This window comes from Sturnira hondurensis, unplaced genomic scaffold (genome assembly GCF_014824575.4).
Source record: "Sturnira hondurensis isolate 20B ecotype Veracruz unplaced genomic scaffold, ASM1482457v3 Scaffold0017394, whole genome shotgun sequence".
NCBI classification, from domain to species: Eukaryota; Metazoa; Chordata; class Mammalia; order Chiroptera; family Phyllostomidae; genus Sturnira; species Sturnira hondurensis.
The window spans coordinates 8487066-8504485 of record NW_028090025.1 but is presented as its reverse complement, the minus strand read 5'-3'; the positions used below and the strand labels follow the sequence as shown (position 1 = coordinate 8504485).

At 49.7% G+C, this 17420-nt stretch overlaps 1 protein-coding gene across 2 annotated transcripts in view; it reads left to right on the top strand.

The window, feature by feature from the left end:
• LOC119001995 (nodal modulator 1) overlaps positions 1 to 5866 on the top strand; it is a 51563-nt gene extending 45697 nt beyond the window's left edge. For both annotated transcript variants that reach the window (XM_037067650.1, XM_037067649.1), the window contains 4 exons: positions 2080 to 2181; positions 3627 to 3746; positions 4750 to 4842; positions 5267 to 5866. In XM_037067650.1, the coding sequence (XP_036923545.1) occupies positions 2080 to 2181; positions 3627 to 3746; positions 4750 to 4842; positions 5267 to 5398 (447 nt within the window). In that variant the 3' untranslated portion in view covers positions 5399 to 5866. The remainder of the gene's footprint in view (positions 1 to 2079; positions 2182 to 3626; positions 3747 to 4749; positions 4843 to 5266) is intronic.
• Positions 5867 to 17420: the final 11554 nt, after the last annotated feature.

Here is a 17420-nt window from a genome sequence, read left to right as displayed (position 1 = left end):
AAGAAACGTCGGTCCCAGCATGTATCTGGGAGAATGATTGCTGATTGCTGGAGAGAAACGTGTTCTGCTTTCAAATAACTGTTTTGTTAGCAGTGTGTATCTTTGGAAGTGTTGCCGCAGAAGCCTAACGAATCATCAGTACAATCTAGAGCAGTGCGTTTCAACCCGTGTGCACAGGAATTTTCAAAACGTGCCCAACCTGACTGTTTAGTCAGGGGTAGTCACCTCTTTCCCCGGAGAGTGTCAAATAAAAAAATAAAACAGGCAACACAACAATAGCCATCCAGTGTGAGGGCTGTTTTGAACTGTAAGTATATAGAGTTGCATCTTATTGGTCATGTCATATAATAAAGGTGCATCTGAATGGTTGATTCTTGGTACCAGAAATACTTAAATACAAGTACAGGCACCTGATTTTTTAAAAAGTTTGGAGCAAAAAGGTTAGGTTATTACTATTATGATAAATCACTCAAAATAATACCTTATTTTTCAGATTGGCAAAAATTATTTTTTGGTATGCTGCAGAATTTTAGTAATTAGTTTATGTGTGCTTTGAGGTGAAAAGGGTTCAAATCACTGACCTGGAGTCTGAAACAAGTATAATTTTAAGGCAGAGTGTTTTGTAACTGTTTAAATTCTGTGCAGGGTGTTGGTGGTGGGCAGTGGACTAGAACGCAGACGGTCTGGGCTGTCTCCTGTCGCGGGTGGTTACTTACCTTGCCGCCTTTGGCAGTCACTTCATTCCCATGGACCTTGGTTTTTCCCTCCGTGAAGCCAGGGTGTTGGATTCAGTGACCTCTTAAGGTCTCTGAGCTCTAACAAAATGTCATGTCTGTAATTAATGAAGAAATGTTTATACAGTGCCCTGTGATCCCTTGAAAGATGTTAACGAATTTCTTTGGGAGTGTTATTTTCAGAGGCACTTGTAATTCTGTGTACAGTGAAGTATTAGACTTGGGTGAGAATGTGCATTTAGGTTTTAACTCACCTCTTAACTGCCCTTCAGGCCCAGGGTTGCAGGCATGTTGCCAGAGAGTTAGGAGGGCCGGGTGGAGAACCCATGCCAGGTCCCAGGGAGGCAAAGGGAGCCGATAGGAGGTGGTGGTGCTTCTCTGCTCCCTTTGGTTATTTTTGCACTGGGGACTCTGGCCCAGGGTTGATATCACGTTTCAGTTTTCCAGAGAAGACGGAAGTTAGAGCTTTTTGAAATCACCCGATTTTTAAATGCAGGTATGATTTCAAATATACTTACAACACTGCACAAATCAGAACATATATTTGGTCTTAGGTGTGACGTACAGGTCTGCAGTAATTCCTGTGACTTTTGTTTTAGGAAAATTCCTCTCGACTTGTGTGTTATTTAGAAAAGCATCAGTGTCGGCCCTGGGGGGGTGGGTGCGGCTCTGGCATTCTGGGCAGGTGCAAGGAGGAGCCCCCAAGCCTTTAGCATCAGCCAGGACTGTGCCTCCCTCTTCTCATAGCCCATCCCATGTGGTGTGACAGGCAGCAAACCTGGGCTGGAGAGAAACGAAGAACTGCACTGCTGGAAGCAGCCGGAGAACCAAATGCACAATGGGAATGTGTTTCAGGTTTAATGTTACAGCAGATGGAGAGGCAGTGCCAGGGTGGCAATTCCTCAGTGATGTGGGTTGAATCTCAGACTCCACCATGTATAAATTGTGTGACCTTAAGTGACCTTGAGTCTCCTTAGGGATAACAGTGATGAAGGATTAGAAGTCAGGATTGGTGACAGTATGTGTAAGACACCTGTTGTGTGCCTGGTGTGTTACAGATATGTTAGAAGCTTTTCTCTTTAATATTATCATTAACCATTTTGAGAGTTAACATAAGTTGTCAGAATCTACTTTACCTGTTGCATTTCTTCACATGTCATGTAACTGGAGGCTTGGGTGATTGAGGAATGTATTATGTACGGCCTGATGGGAGAGGACGGTTTCTCTTTCAGATGTTTCCAAGGATCCTTCCCCCCAAGAGATAAGCTATCCCGAGGAAGTCTGAAACAAAAAGCCTGTCGTGTTTCAGTTCAAAAGCCCATCTTGCTTTGTTTCTGCTTTCTAGGTAAAGCTGTACAAGAGTGAAAACCTGGACAACCCGATTCAGACGGTTTCCCTCGGCCAGTCCCTGTTCTTCCACTTCCCGCCGCTGCTGAGAGATGGCCAGGTGAGGCCGCAGCGCCGTTCTCGTTCCTGTCTTTGTTTTGATGAGTCCACTTTTTAATTTAAGGAAGCACAGTTCTCTCGTTTTCTCTCTAAATTCCACTCTTCAGAAATGGTTGATGTTGTCCTCTCTGAACCAAAGGAGATCGGGCCCTGTGGTGATTATGTTTCTTAATTAGTGTTTTCCTGTTTACAAAAATAACCTATGTTCACAGCAGGAGAGTTTGGGGAAAATCAGACCTAACTCGTTCAGCCAGAAATAACTACTGTTGATAAGTATCCTTTTGGTCTTGTTTTAATGTGCATGCACATATGTATTTAAATGTACTGGCATATTTATTTTAATAATGCAAAGCTGGGACTCTTGTACATCATTTTGTAATAGGTGCTTTTTAGTGAAGAACATGTCACAAATCTCTTCCTATCATAAATCATTTATGACATGGTTGTGCAGTAGTTCATAGGAAACACTGTAATTGGTTTAGCCCAGGTGCTAATGTTGGACATCATTTATTGATCACAGAATGTTTATTAGTTCTAACTGAGCAGAGAAAACTGCTGTCGTTGGCACAGTGGGAGCAATATTTGCCAAGAATTTGGTTCCTCTCTGGGGGACTTGGCCTGCAGGGGTCGCTAGTAAGCCTGTGTGCCCCCTTTCCTCTCCTGGCTTCCTACCACTTGCCACACTAAGGCCTTTCTTGGCATGAAAAGGCTGTAAAGTAATGAAATCGGCTGAGGTGGAGTTTTGGGGTTCCTCTTCCTTTCTCCAGATGCCCCCTTCAATGGATACTATAGGCAGCACAACACTGTGGAAACAGCTGGAGCTCACCCTGGGCAAGACACTCTTAAGGTCTCTGGGGCTTGCTCTCCCATCTGTAAAATGGTGGTAATCATCCCGACCTTGTCAGTGTTCGAGAGCAGAGCAGAGCAGGCACTGACCTGGCACACAGGGCCCCAGCACACAGGGCTGCTCCCATCACTGGTGCCTTTCCAGAGGTGCTGTGTTCTTAGAACGTGCCAGGTAATGAGCCACTGAAGTGTTGTCCCCGGGGAGTCAGCCTCATTTTCGATTGCAGACAGTCTTCCTCAGTTTGATCCCGTCCCTCCGTCACTAGGATTGGCTCTTGGGAAATGCTTGTGTTTCATAAAGTCACATTCTCAAAGGTCCACAATTGTTGTGGTTGAATATGCTCCTAAAAAGTGCCCCAGCCTGAAAGCTTTCTGAGAAAGTACAGCCTCAGAGAGCCAGGAGGCACGCGGCTGTCACTGATGGGGTAGCCCCCTGAGGTTCCCACTCTGAAGGAGGCCACCTTGGTTTTGGACGTCTAAACTCCGGGATTTTGCTGAAAATGTAAAGTCCTTTGTATTGCGACCATACCTTAGGTTTTAGTTTTCATTTGCTCTGCTCCAGCTGCTCTTTCTAAAAAGATAACTTTTATTTGTGCACAGAATTACGTTGTGCTTCTGGACTCCACGCTCCCCAGGTCCCAGTATGACTACGTCTTGCCGCAAGTTTCTTTCACTGCAGTGGGCTACCATAAGCATATCACCCTGATTTTTAATCCCACGGTAAGGAGGGAGGGGGTCCATTACATGCTCAAAGTGCGTGTGTACTTTACCAAGCACTGACTCCTGAGCCCCCTTTGGGAAGGAAACTGGCCACAAGGGCATTGGAGTTGTTCAGGTCAGTGTTCAGGTGTGACTTGTGGGAAGAAGGTCACCACTACAGCACTGCATCACGATTGGTGGCATTGTGGCCCTTCAGGAGGCGCAGGATACCCGACCCGCTCAAACTTCCAGAGCCAGCTGCTGCGTTCCAGGACATACACAGAGGCCTCGAGAGCATGTGATGGACACCACCAAATTAGGTTGTGGAGAACTGCAAGACAGCAGTGTGAAAACTGACTTACGTGACAAATTGCAAAAGAAAAAAAATAAGTTATGGAAGAGATACCTGTAGATTAAAAGAAATTATTCAGTTTATCAGTCATTTGCCATGTGTAGACCTTATTGGACCTTGTGTCAAATGACCACGAAAAAAGAACAGACATGTGGCCCGTGTTCTGATTGGCCCAGATCAAAGCTGAGAGTTCTGCTGGAAGGAAGGACAAATGGCCCCTGGGAAACAAGCAGCAGCTGCTTCATCTCCTCACTCGGTGGCATCTCTGGGGCTGGCTGGTGCATCACTATGTGTCTGAGCCTGGAGCAGAGGGCTCTCTGTACTTCCTTGCAGGAAAAAGCCTGTGCGTAGCTGGGACTCAGCAACACCAGACATGTCCCTTCTCAACCACAGGGACGCCCTGCTCTCCACAGCCCTTGTTTCCTCAGTTTAGACAGTGGAAATTTAGGGGGTGATGGATTGTTTGTTCCTGAGTTTCAGGGAGCAAGTAATGAGTTTGGATAGCGGAGGGTGCATCTGAAAACTGATCCAAGTTGCCCCAGTTTCCTAATTGGACAGTTTGGATCGTGTGGGATACCCAGGTGTCTGGGGGTAGCTGATTCAGAGGGCTGGTGGGTCACGGCTGCATCATAGTGGAAGGCAGGTGAGGGACGGTGCTCTTTGTGTTTGCAGAGGAAACTGCCTGAGCAAGACATCGCGCAAGGTTCCTACATTGCCCTGCCTCTGACGCTGCTTGTCCTGTTGGCTGGCTACAACCATGATAAGGTAGGAAACCCAGAGACCTCAGGAGAAAGCAGATATGTCAGCGAGCGAGGTCCCTCACAGCTTTGAAGTGACAAAGAAGAAAGTTGAGTGTTCCAGAAATTACAACATTTTAGGGTTGGAAGGGAACGTAGAGGCCTTAAATCCAACCCCAAGGCCTCCTTTCAAGGCCATGAACATCCATAACATCTCTCCTAATCCTTCAACCTGGAACGCTTTTAGGCATGTGTTGTTGCTCAGTGAGCCAGCCGTCTCTGCTGACCTCTGGTGCAGAGGCCTGCCTCGTTCTGAACCCAGGCTCCCCTGCCCAGCACACAGCCGGTGGTGACGGTGCCTGAAAATGGAGCTGTGCAGATAGGCAGGGCCCTCGTGTGCACCTGCACGGAAGTCCTCTGGCCTCCCTCTCACACTCTTTCTCTCTTTTTAGCTCATTCCCTTGCTGTTGCAGTTGACAAGTCGACTGCAGGGCGTCCGGGCTCTTGGCCAGACAGCCTCTGACAGTAGTGGCCCAGAAGATGCTAAGAGACAAGCCAAGAAACAGAAGACAAGGCGGACGTGAGAGGAGGGGCAGAGAAGTTGAATTCGGGACAGGCCACAGCCAAGGGGCACCACTGGCGTGAAAATGTGTGTGAGGACTCACTTCAGACCGTGCACTCTGTCAGCTGAGCCGCCTGTCCCCGCCCTCACCCCGGTCTGGCCCCTAGGTGCAATGAAATGAATGGACCCTCCTGTCACTCTGCTGAGCACAATTTATTTTCTGAGTTGAAGATAATTTATTATTATTATTTTTGTCAGAGGTATTTAAGCTGTGCTGGTGGTGTGAGAATGTACTCATTCATCTTCAGCGTTCATTTGCAAGAAACACGATTTCGGCCCCTCATGAAGTACCTGTTGGAGTGACCTTTTCCTTTAATGTGTCTTTGTATCCAAGATCTCTGCTGGAAAAAAAACCCAAAATGTGTGTGTACTACGAGGAGGGTATGTTAGGAGGTAAAATCAATAAAATTGCCCGTTCATTTGTGTTGTAGCTCATCTCGGATATATTGCTTGGATGATATTGGCATAATGCCAGGGCCACAAATTAAGATGCCTAGAGGGGCCCGCAGGTCCTGAGTGAAGGGCTGGGGCGAGGAAACCCCCAGCGAAGGCAAGGTGGTACACGGCAGCTGTCTTGGGGGTTGTGGTGGGAAAATAGGGAGAAGGTGAAGCACGCCCACCCAGCCTGTCTGAAGGAGCCCGTTTCTCCAGCTCATCGGGGCTCTGCGGGAATGTGTGCTTGTGTTTCTAGAGAAGCCAGAAAGAACATTTTATGTGAAATCTTCCAAGTATTAAGTGTTAGCAGCAAATTAAATTTTTAAGAAGACCACGTACTTTTGGCCAAACAAAATGCATCTGAAGGGCGGGTGAGGCCTGACGGCCTCCGTTTGCTCAAGGGAGTCACAGGAATTCCTGGCAGTTGGACAACATTTATTCAATTCTTACAGGACTTGAATTCATTAAGTTATATTGCAGGAGGGGACACAGCCTTTGAACATTTATCGAGTACCACATATGACAGGCCCTGGGGATAGAAAGAGCAGATGACACTGTAAATGGAGTTGGCAGAGCTGGAGGTCAAGTCTGTTTACTTTCTTATAGCCCCAGTGCCTGGCGTGTAGTGAGCATTCTAACGAGTGAGCGAATGCATGTGTGGATGGATGAACCGGTGGGGAGACGGTGCCTGCCTTCAGAGAGAGCATGACCCGTGGTTGGGTGGAAGACCGGCCAGGAAGTGGACAAGGGCAGGGCGGGAAGCTGAGGGCCTCTTGGTGGAAGAAGCCCACGTGGCTGCAGGAGCCCTGAGCAGAGGGCTGATCCCCCTGACGTCTTACGGAAGCTTCCCTGGGTGGGACGTTTGAGCCAAGTCTGGAAGGATGCAGGATGGGGAGAGGATGCTCAGGGTGGGAGGTCCTGTTGGGTGTAACTACCCGTGCGGAAGGTTCGCTTGAGGAGTTCCTGGCTCTTGGCCGCCTGAAGAGTTGGCTGTGTGTCCAACCAGTGGCTCGGGCTGTTTGCCACTTCACTGGTTTGCTTTTTGGCCCTGGAGGGAAGTAAACTCTTGGAGATGTGGGACCGATGAGATACATAATCCATTTCTTGGAGTGTTTTCCTACTGTTATTCCAAGTGGACACCCTGTAACATCCCTTTTAAATGTTAATGGGGCTTTTTATTGACACGGTGTAAAGGTTAAGAGCTTGTAAAAGATACAACTAAATGTCAGTATATTTCATCCAGTTCCTGAGGCTGCCATTGAGTGGCAGACTTCCCCCACGGCTGCCTACAGGTCACTGCCGGTGTTGGTGGGACCTCAAAGGGCTCTCTGCTCCTGGAGAAAAGCGGATGTATTCCTCAGCCCATTTGGAAGTTGTCTGTATTTTTCTCCATTTTTCTGTTGGGCACCGAATAGAGCCCTGATCCCCCTGGGAGGTGTAGGCACTATAAGGTTACAGGATTTTGAATGGGGCAAAAGTTCCATCAGGCAGATTTGTCCCCTTGGTGAACTTTTTTAAATGTCCCAAAATACTAAGCTCTTGAAGAACTCCATTGCTTGCACATTTTTGCTTATTAAAATGGCCATAAAACCTCAATGAAGACACTTTAAAGACCTTTAAGAAAGTGTCATTCTAAGATGCTGGCTTCATCTCAGTATTCTTTGGGTTTTATTTTTTTGTTTTTCCTTACCTGAGGACATTTTTCATTGCTTTGAGGGAGAGAGAGAAACATTGATGTGAGAGAGAAACATCAATTGGTTGCCTCCTGTGCACCTGGACTGGGGATCGAATCAGCAACCTAGGTATGTGCATTGACCGGGAATTGAACCCACAACCTTTTGGTTACAAGCCAATGCTCCAACCAACTGAGCCACACCAGCCGTGGCTAGGTATTCTTATTTTGCATTTTTGGAACCACCCAGCAAGGATCGTTGGAAGTAGAAGCATGAGAAGGGCTGAGAGTGGGCAGGAGTATGTACATGCATGTGTGATTGTATGTGCTTGTGTGTGCATGAGAGGAGGGGCTGCCACTGCCAGAAAAGGGCGGAGGGAAGAGGCAGTGCTTGTGCTTAATGGTCTCATTGTGAGGAAAGTAGGTTCATGAAATTAGATAAACGCGAATGATCGCCCTCCTGAGTTACGCGCACCACCAGGAACTTCCTGAGTAGTTGACCATGTGCCAGGCACTGTGCTGGTCCCTTTCACACATGGTCTGTTGGCCCTTCACAACCTTCTGGGGTGCATCTCCTTTCAGTCCCGTTTTATAGAGGAGGAAACTGAGACCAGAAGATCTCGGTCCAAGAGTTGTTAACTACCAGGCTGTGCTGCCCCTGCTGTACAAAAATGGGGCTGCAGTTACATGCCAGGTTGTCTGCGGATAATTCTGGGGTTTAGAAAATGGATCATGTGCAAAGCATGTGGTACAGGCTGTAGTGAAGTTAGTAAAGCCACAGTGATGCGAAGCCATGCGTGCAACGGAGGGTTGACTCATGGGGAAGATCTGGATGCCAAAGGACCTATTAATTTTTTCTTCCTCATTGTTTCTAGAACCAAAGGTCTAGGTGGCTAACCACTTAAATCCAGTTCCTTAGTAGCAGGATGACCCTTTTCTTAAAAGCTGGAGCAACCTGACAAGCAAAGTTGAGAAGGATTTGGGGAACAAAGTTTGCATGACTGCATTCTATTTAGTTCAGGGTGGGTATCCTTTTGGGGCGAGATCTGCATTTCCAGTCCCTAGTACATGGTGGGTGCCTGGGATAGGCACCAGTTTCAGGATGGTCTTCGGTGACCACATTGCCCGGTGTGTTCCCCTCCCACACTGAATCAAGGCTGGCCCCATGTGGCCAATGGCATATGGCAAAAGTGAGTGATGATGTGTGATTTCTCAGGCGAAATCATAAAAGGCATTGCACTTCTCACATTGGCATTGGGCATTGGCTTGGGCAGCAGCCAGCTCCCTGGCTTGAGGATGCTCAGGCAGTTGTCCTATGGAGAGGGTTGAGGTCTGTGGCCAGCAGCCAGTGCAGCCTGGCAGCCACATGCGTGAGGCACCTTGGAAGTGGACCCCCAGCTCCACTCAAGCCTTCGGATGACTGCAGCCCCAGCGGACCTCAGACTGCAGCTGCTTCAGAGAAGAGCCCAAGCGATTGCTCCCCAGAGGAGCTCTCTGCTCAGTCCTGCCCCGCAGAATGAGTGCACACGATGTGTGGCTGTGTTAGGCCTCTAAGTGTGGGGGCAGCGTTGCACACTGTGCTGGAACTGTACTCCATAAATATCTGCTACGTGAGTGGACAGGGACTCAGAAATGCCCAGAAAGGGGGTGCATTTCTTCTTGAGTATCAGTCAAGGCTCTTTTGGTTTCAAGTAATGGAAATGCAACTCCAACTAGCTGAAGCACAATGGGGCATTTCACTGATCACGTAATTGAGAAAGACAGGTGTGCCCGGCTGTGTGCGTGGCTGGATCTAGGGTCTGTCTTAGTTTCCTGGCTCTGCTTCCCTCTGTGTGCTGACCTTGTTCTTCTTCCACCAAGACTCTATACCAGCTCTCAGGGATCAGCCCTGAAAGGCTACTTGCTAGAAAGTGACAGACATTTTAAGCAGGCCCAGGGCTGTTTGGTCAGGCACTGCTCTGCCTGAGGCAGGCGAAGGAGCAGGGGCAGCGGCAGGCGCTGGGCACACATTCATAAAGGTGGAGACGATGACAGGTAACTGTGAGCGGGGTTTGGGTAGACTGGCTTTTTGCTTCTGCTGACTTGTTCTGCTTCTGTGGAAGGTGTCACCTGGCAGCTTTGGGCCATACATCATCTCAATTTGCAGGATCACCCGAAAGAGAACTTCCATCTCATAGCACCGTGTCAGTCTTGAGGAAGGTGATGGGCAAATTGCAGATCCGCTGGGGCCTGGCCAGACCCAAGCCGCACCTATGTCCATGCCATGGGTAGCTCCTGTGACCTGGGACCCTGCATTCCCCAGAGGAACAGGTGACCCTGGATGTGTAAAATAAATAGAAGTCAGATCCACTTGTTATGGGCTTGACAACGCCTAGCTAAAGTCACCCACTGGTTTTGGCTTTATCTTTTTGTTAGCAAGTGACCATGATCTTATCATGATATGCCTAGATGAGGGGATAGAGTAATGTTCTTGTAGGCCTACTGTGTGCTAGGATGAGAGGCTCTTTTCTGGCCCTGGAACTTGGTGGTATGCAGGACAGTATGACATTACCTTCTTCTTGCCTCATTCCTAGTGGGAGTGGGTGTTTATGCTTCATGATGCAATGGTGGGTTTGTGGTTGGGTCACGGATATTGTAACGACACCCCTATGCCTGGGGTTCATATGCTGCCATTTTACACATCCTTTTGGATAAATGATTTTTTTCGGTGTCCCATTATGTGGGTGAAATAGCAGCCCATCTTGCAGTTGCCTTTTGGAATTGGAAGATTCTGTAAAATAGATGAATGCATTGGAACTCTTGGTCCCCGGAGTCTGTGCAGAATCCACGCCTCCAGAGATTGACAGCGGCCCCTCCCTGTCTGGTCTCCGCAGGGAAGGCGGCTGGCGCCAGGAGGGGAGCTGACAGCCGCTGCGTGTTCGTCCTGTTCCTGCTGCATGCGCAGAGAGGGAGGGGTGGCTAACAGCCGCTCAGGGATCAGACTTGGGACAGGGCTTTCTGGCTTCGTCTTCACAGGCTGGGGTAGTGGGAATATGGAGAAAGAACATTTTGCTGCCTGCTAAAAATGCTTCTTTCCTCGCACAGTTTCAAGAATGCCTCACCTACAATGACTGATAGTTACGATGACAAAGAACTTCACATGTGAAAATGGGGGCTCAGACGGATTGATTGGGTGCAGGGCTAGCAAACCAGCCCTGGAGGCACCCATGCTTGTCCGTGAAGGGTCGAATGAACACAGCCACGGCCATGCAACCTCGGGTCACCCGAGCCTGTTTGCACCTGCAATGGCAGAGCTGGACGGCTGTGGCACCGACAGTGTGGCTTGCACAGTCTTCAGTAAGTACTTTCTGGCTCTTTCTAGAAAAGCTTTACTGACCACTAGTCTAGTGAGCACTTCGTGAAGTTTGATCTTTGGGGAGAAGTCGTTAATTCACTCAACAGCTCTCAGCTGAGCATCGAGCCTGAGCTCTGTGTACCAGGGATTCCATGGTGAGAACCTGGAGAACATGGCCAGATCTCCCCTCTCCTGAAGCGTGATGCTAATCGGGGAGACGGGCAATGGACGTCTAAATGAGAACTTCTCGGATAATTGGCGTGTTACGAAATGAACAGAACTGGTCGGTGTGGTAGAGGGTGATTGGCACCAGGGAAGGCCCATCTGAGAAGGTGACTTTTGAGCTGAGACCCGAAGAAGAGAAGGGGCCAGTTATGCAACGATCCGGAAGAGCTCCCGCTGGAGGGGACAATCGTGACGAAGCCCCTGAGGAGGAAACACACTTCATGAGTTTGAGGAACAGCAGGGAGGTCAAGTCCAGGGAGGAGGAGCCAGCCGAAGACCAAGAGGACACGGCCATGAGGTGGGGGCGATGCAGGCATAAGTTGAGCAGGTGCAACAGAGATTGCAGGACCCACAAAATGTGTACTATCTCCCTGCCCTTTGCAGAAAAGCGTTTGCCAACCCCCAGAAAGGGGGCATAAAAATCTGTCACCATCCTTAGCAGGAAGGGCTAGGAATATCACCTTTGGATAAGTCGGGCTTTTGATAAGAGCTCACTTCTCGGGGACTGAAATGGACCATTAATTTTGAATGTTTGTGACCTCCCTGCTTCAGATGCTTCAGCTTAATTTCTACGGCCCCTTGTAATGGGGTCTTCGTCAGCTCTGGGAGGCTGCAGAGCGTATTGATGCAGAGAAACGTACATTTCTCTGAAAAGAAGGTCTCTGGACATGACAGGAAATCACACCTTGCTTGTTTCCTGTCCCTTTCCTTCCTCTCAGAACATGATAAAATCACGCCCCCAGTGTCACTGAGGAACCTTGCGTGTCTGGGAAGCGGAGCTTCTTTTCTTGCTTTCTTTTTACATCTCTCTCCCAAGCCAGCGAGGCAGCGTAGAAAATTTGTACTGGCTTTGGAGGCAGACAGGTCCGAGTGTGAGTCCTGCCTGCTGTCGGCCGGGCCCTGTGTTGCTGGGTGAGCTGCCCCATGCCCCGGAGCCCCAGGTCGTTCTGGGGATGACAGTGGCGTTTCAAGCAGTTGTGAGGATCCGTGGAAGGCAGCCCACGGAGCAGTAGCTGCGGGGTTTGGTTCACGGCATAATCCTTCGGCAGAGATGGAGTTGGCATTCAACTGATACCTGCTGCTGTGGCTCTGCTTGCGTTTCACAGCCTGTTGTGGGACTGGTCACAGTGTCCACTGGGCGGGGCCCATGCCTTGACAGGTGTTCAGTATTTGGAAAGCCATCGTGGGTAGAGATGAATTCTCCCCTTCCTTTCAGGGCCTCAGACAATTACGGTGGTTTACCCCGGGGCAGAGACCGTCAGATCTTTACCTAGCCAGTGCTGTGCGTGCTGGCTGTTCAGAGCTCACCGCTGTCCTTCCCTGGGGACTCGCTGTGTCCAGATGGGAGCCGCCTCACCCAGGAGCGGGTGCCGTGGCCCAATGACCCACTGATTCAACAGGAGGGATTGCTGCCCCTGCCTCTTGGTGGTGTGGTCTTTGCACCAGAGCTCTCGTGGGATCGGGCTCAGGCGAGACGTTAGAGACCACATGCTTATTCAGCTCTTTCCCTTTCTGCTTCCTGTGGTCCTCATTTCCCCCTGGAAGCCATCCCTCAAAAACCCACCTGTTCCCACGTCCCTGTCTCTGGCTCTGCTTCTAAGGAAACCCAGCCATCAGTGCCCTGATCTTTCTGCAATATCGCCGGAGCAGTGGTCGGTTCTTAGGGACCAGCAAGGAGGGGTCTGTGAGGCATTCTGTGTGGAGCTGTTTTGTTGGGGACAGTAGGCAGGCAGGGGATCCTGTGAGGGATGCAACTTAAGGGTTTCATCCAATATTTTATCATGGTGAAACATGCAAAAAACTGTGGTTTCCTCCATGCCCCAGTGTGGCTCTGTTCTGTCCTGTGCTAGCAGCAGGTGTTGGGTTTGGAAGGGGTGTCTGTGTGTATAATGAGTGGCTGTAGCTCTGTGTGTGCATTTGTGTTTGTGTGTGTGTGTGTGTGTGTGTGTGAGAGAGAGAGAGAGAGAGAGAGAGAGACAGCCTGTGAACCCTACTTCTGGCTCAGTGCCCCCACCTGGAATGGCCCTGCTCACCTGCTGCTCTCGGCCCCTTGAGTGGTGGCCAGCTGGCACAGGAGGACGCTGGGATGCCTTGTTTACTGGGACCCTGGACCATCCCTGCCAATTTGGGCCTCTTGGGCATGATGCAGCCTCTGCTGGCTTTGAGGGCCTGCCAGAGATGCCATCTGGCCTGGGAAAGGTCTCAGCCTGGGCACAGCCCACTAACTACTGCCTGTTCTTCTGTCCAGGAAAGGACAGCCTGGCGTGAGTGGGCACCAGGGATGGGGCCATGTCTTGGGAAAGGCTGCCATGGGGTCTTCTTGGGACTTGGTCCTGCCACTTAGATGCAGAAGACTTTGGGTTAGTTACTGCCCACTGGTCCATCTTGAGCCTGCCTAGGGTTTGAGCCAGCTTCTCCCTGGGTTTGCCCAGGGTGGACCACCTATGCCTGGGTGATGGGTTGGAACAAAGACAGTAATGTTTGCAGCACTGATGTATCAGTCAGCACTCTTGTTTGCAAAGGTTAGAAACCCAGCTAGGTTAGGCACATGTCTCTAGGTCCGAGGAAGGGCAGGATGCAGCTGGCTTCAGGAACACCTGGAAGCAGTGACCAAGCCCCTTCTCCATCTTAAGTACAGCATTAAGGACTTTTTAGTGATTTTCTCTGTTGATTCTCAAAAACAAACTGATGAGGAAACTGAAGCTCAAAGCAGTTATGTACCAAGGTCACACAGGAAGTGATGTCACTGTGATTAGAACTCAAGTCCTTCTGACCCTAAAGCCTGAACTCTTACCCACCAGGCATTGTGTCAGGGTACTAGTAAGGGTCAGCTAAGCTGCTGTGACAAACAGGCCCAGACTGAATGGCACACATATGACCAAAGTTTATTTATGACTCATGTTACAGTTAAGGGTGGGTCTAGGTGAACGGGGAGAGACAGGCCTATATTATGCACAGTTGTCTGGTGGACAGGCTGACAGAGTCTCTGCTGTCTCCAACATGCAGCTTCTAAAGCCACCTTAGAGTCACAGGATGGTGAAGTGTGCATAGTAGGGTTTCATGGGCCAGAACAGGGAGCCACACATGGCTTCCATTCCCATTCCACTGACTTGGACCTAGGCATGTGGCCCCATGTAGGTGCGGGGACTGCCGGGAAGTCTGGTGTGCTGTGTGCCTGGGGGAGGAAAGGGCCAAATCGATGGACAGCCAGCAGTCTCTACCGCATGTAATAGGTATTTCCATTGTTTCTTACTTCCTCCTAGTCCTTGTTCATAGTAGTTTTCCTACTCAGAACCATAATATGTATTCTCACTTTTATTTGCGTTCTTTCATTTGTCATAACCCCTTTTCTGTGTGGCTCCACTGAGTTTTCATAACAATCATGGTTATAAGCTGTGTACACCAGTTGTTGGACGGTTAGCTCGCTCCAATTTTTTTCAACTAAAACAGTAGACAACGTTATGGTCCAAACCTTTGCTACTGTTGAGTTATTTCTTTAAATTCTCAGGAGTGGGAATACCAAGTCTAGTGAGTGAACATTGTTATGGCTTTTGACACATGCTATTTTATTGCTTTCCAAAGGGTTTGTAGCTATCTACAATGATACACTGTTACTAGCACTAGGTGCTATAGTTTGTTTTTTTTCCTAATTCAGTTGTTGGAAAACGAGTTCTGGTGTGTGTAAGACAGTGGTCTAGGGCCTGGTACATAGTGAATCAAAAAAAAAGACAAAGCCCTAATTCTTGTGGAACTTCATGTTGCAGTCAGAAGACAGACATTGGTCAAGGAAACGCATGAGTACATGGGGTCCCTTCAGTTGGCAATCCCATAACTGCCGAGAGGGCGATTCTAGGTGGGGGGTTTTCAGGGACGGCCACTGTGAGAAGGTGCCATGGAAACCTGAGCCCCTGGGGAGAACAGCTGTCGGAAGAGCTGAGGGAAGAGTGTTCCAGCCGGGGGAGAGCAGCTGCAGAGGCCCCAGGAAAGGAATGAGAATGGAGGGTGGGGTCAAGTGTCAAGGAGAAGTAACAAACAGGACCATTTGGTTTGAGCACAGTGGGCCAGGAGGAGGGCGCTAAGAGAGAAGACCAGTGACATACACAGGGATGAAGTCACATAGGACTTTGCCAGATGGATGCAGAAGTGAGATGTTTCCGGATGCCCCCTGAAAGACACTGGAGGGCTTTAAGCAGGGGAGGAAAATGATCCAATTGCCATTTCAGAAGGATGACTGGCTGCCGTGGGGAGAAAGGGCTGCAGAGCAGAGACTGGAAAACTCCTGCAAAAGGCCAGATAACAAGTGCTTTGGGCCTCACACACCACAGACAGTCTCTATGGCAGTGACTCAGCCCTGCCACTGTGCTGGGAAAACAGCCTTAGAAGGCACACACATGAATGGATGTGGTTTTGTTCCAATAAAACTTTATTGACAAAAAAACCAAACACAGGTGTCTGGCCAGATTTGGCCTGAGGGTCATAGTTTGCTGATCTCTGCTCTAGGGATTAAGAGCCCAGATGGGATGGCCAGCTGGGAGATCCCTGGATTAAGCAAAGGAGACGTGGAGGTGGCTTGGACCAGGGCAGTGGAAATGGAAGTCCAGAGAAGCAGATGGACGGGGAATGTGCTTCAGAGGTTGAATGGACACGGACGGCTCTGTCTTGGGAATCTGTCTGTCTTTCAAAGATGACTCTTGGAGAGGTGCCGAATGTCTTAACTTGACAGTCTTTGGGGGTCTAGATCTGAGTGGAGCCTGCTAGTGCTTGGAATGTGGTCACTCCAACCCTGGAGACCAAGTAACTTGCCCAAGGCCCACAGCTAAGGGGGGACGGGGTCAGGATTTGGCCGTGGTGACCCCCATCACAGCCCTGCCGCCACACCACCTCCCAGCTCCAAAGAGGCCTGTAACTCAGTCCCAGCTGCATCTGATGCTCTGAGTCTGATGCTCTGAGTCTGCCAGGCAGGGTGGAGGAGGGGAGGGTTGTTTGCAGAGCCTTCGCAGGAATGCTCCCAGCACGGGGGCTCTCCAAGTCTCTCCTTCTTCCTAGAGACAACTCTGGGTGTTCAACTGTGTAGATGAACAGTTACAAGTGTGGATTTGGAGGCCAGGTAGCCCTGAGCCCCACCACTTGCTGCCAATGTAACCCTGGGCATGTAACTCGGAGCCTCAGTTTCCTTAACAATAAACCAGGGTCAGCCGAGAGTTCCACCTCCGGGGTTGTTGGGAGGCTGGGTGAGTGTCTTGCTATGGCGCCGCTTCGCAAAATACAGGTGGCTCTTGACACTAAGAATTTTCCTGTCGATGCTCTCTTCACACCTCCGTAGCTTACAGCTCCACTTTGCTAATTTGTACTTCTAAAGGACATTTCTGTGAGTTTTGAACTCTGTTCTGATTCATTGTGTGTGTGGGTTTTTTTTTTCATTGTTAAGTTGGCTCAGTTTTATTTCGCAGTTTTTGGATGGTGGGGGAGTAGTCTTTCTCACTCAGGAGGGCTTGAGCTCACCCAGAGCAAAGCCTGGTCTTTTGTTGCACACAACACGTATGCCCCCTGGCAGGCTGCCAGGCACACACAGACTGGACGCATGAAGTGTGAGATCCTCCACTCACTCTGGACTCCCACAGGCAGATCCTTGTAAGCTCTGTGACCATTGTACTCTGTCCCTCCCTAGGACCTAGCCCAGAGCCTGGCGCACAGTAAGTCCTCAGTAAACATAGGCTGAACTGCACGAGCTATGCTTACATTTCCACTTAGAAGTGTGTCTTCTGGCGATCTTTCCTCAATTTAATGTTGCTGAGGTTTGGTTTGGGGACCAGCGACCAGCACTAGCTGGATAATTTGTGGGGTTCTGTGCAAAATGAAAATGCAGGGTCCCTTGACAAAAAATTGTTCATAACTTAAAGATGGTAACAGCAGAGCATTAAATCAAGCATGGGGCTTTTCTGAGCACAGGGCGCCGTGCAGTTGCGCAGGTTGTCCACCCGTGAAGCCGTACAACCACCAGGCTCCCAGCCTCAGTACCACCTGGGAAATGCAGACTCTCGGGCCTTGCCCCAGACCTGCTGAGTGGGTATCACTGGTGGTGGGACCCGGGATGCTTCCCAGTGACTCTTAGGCACAGGAAAGTTTGGGCTCTGTCTTAATCTTACAGCCGGGGGCGAGCCCTGTTGGAGACAGACCCTGCACGCGGTGTTTCATTGCTCTGACTCAGGCCAGCATTTATCATGTAACAGTCTCCCTTTTGGTGAATGGCTTTGACAAAAGGAGCCATTGCTTGCGTTGGTCTGCGACCAGGCACTTCATCTGCTCCATGTGTCTGAT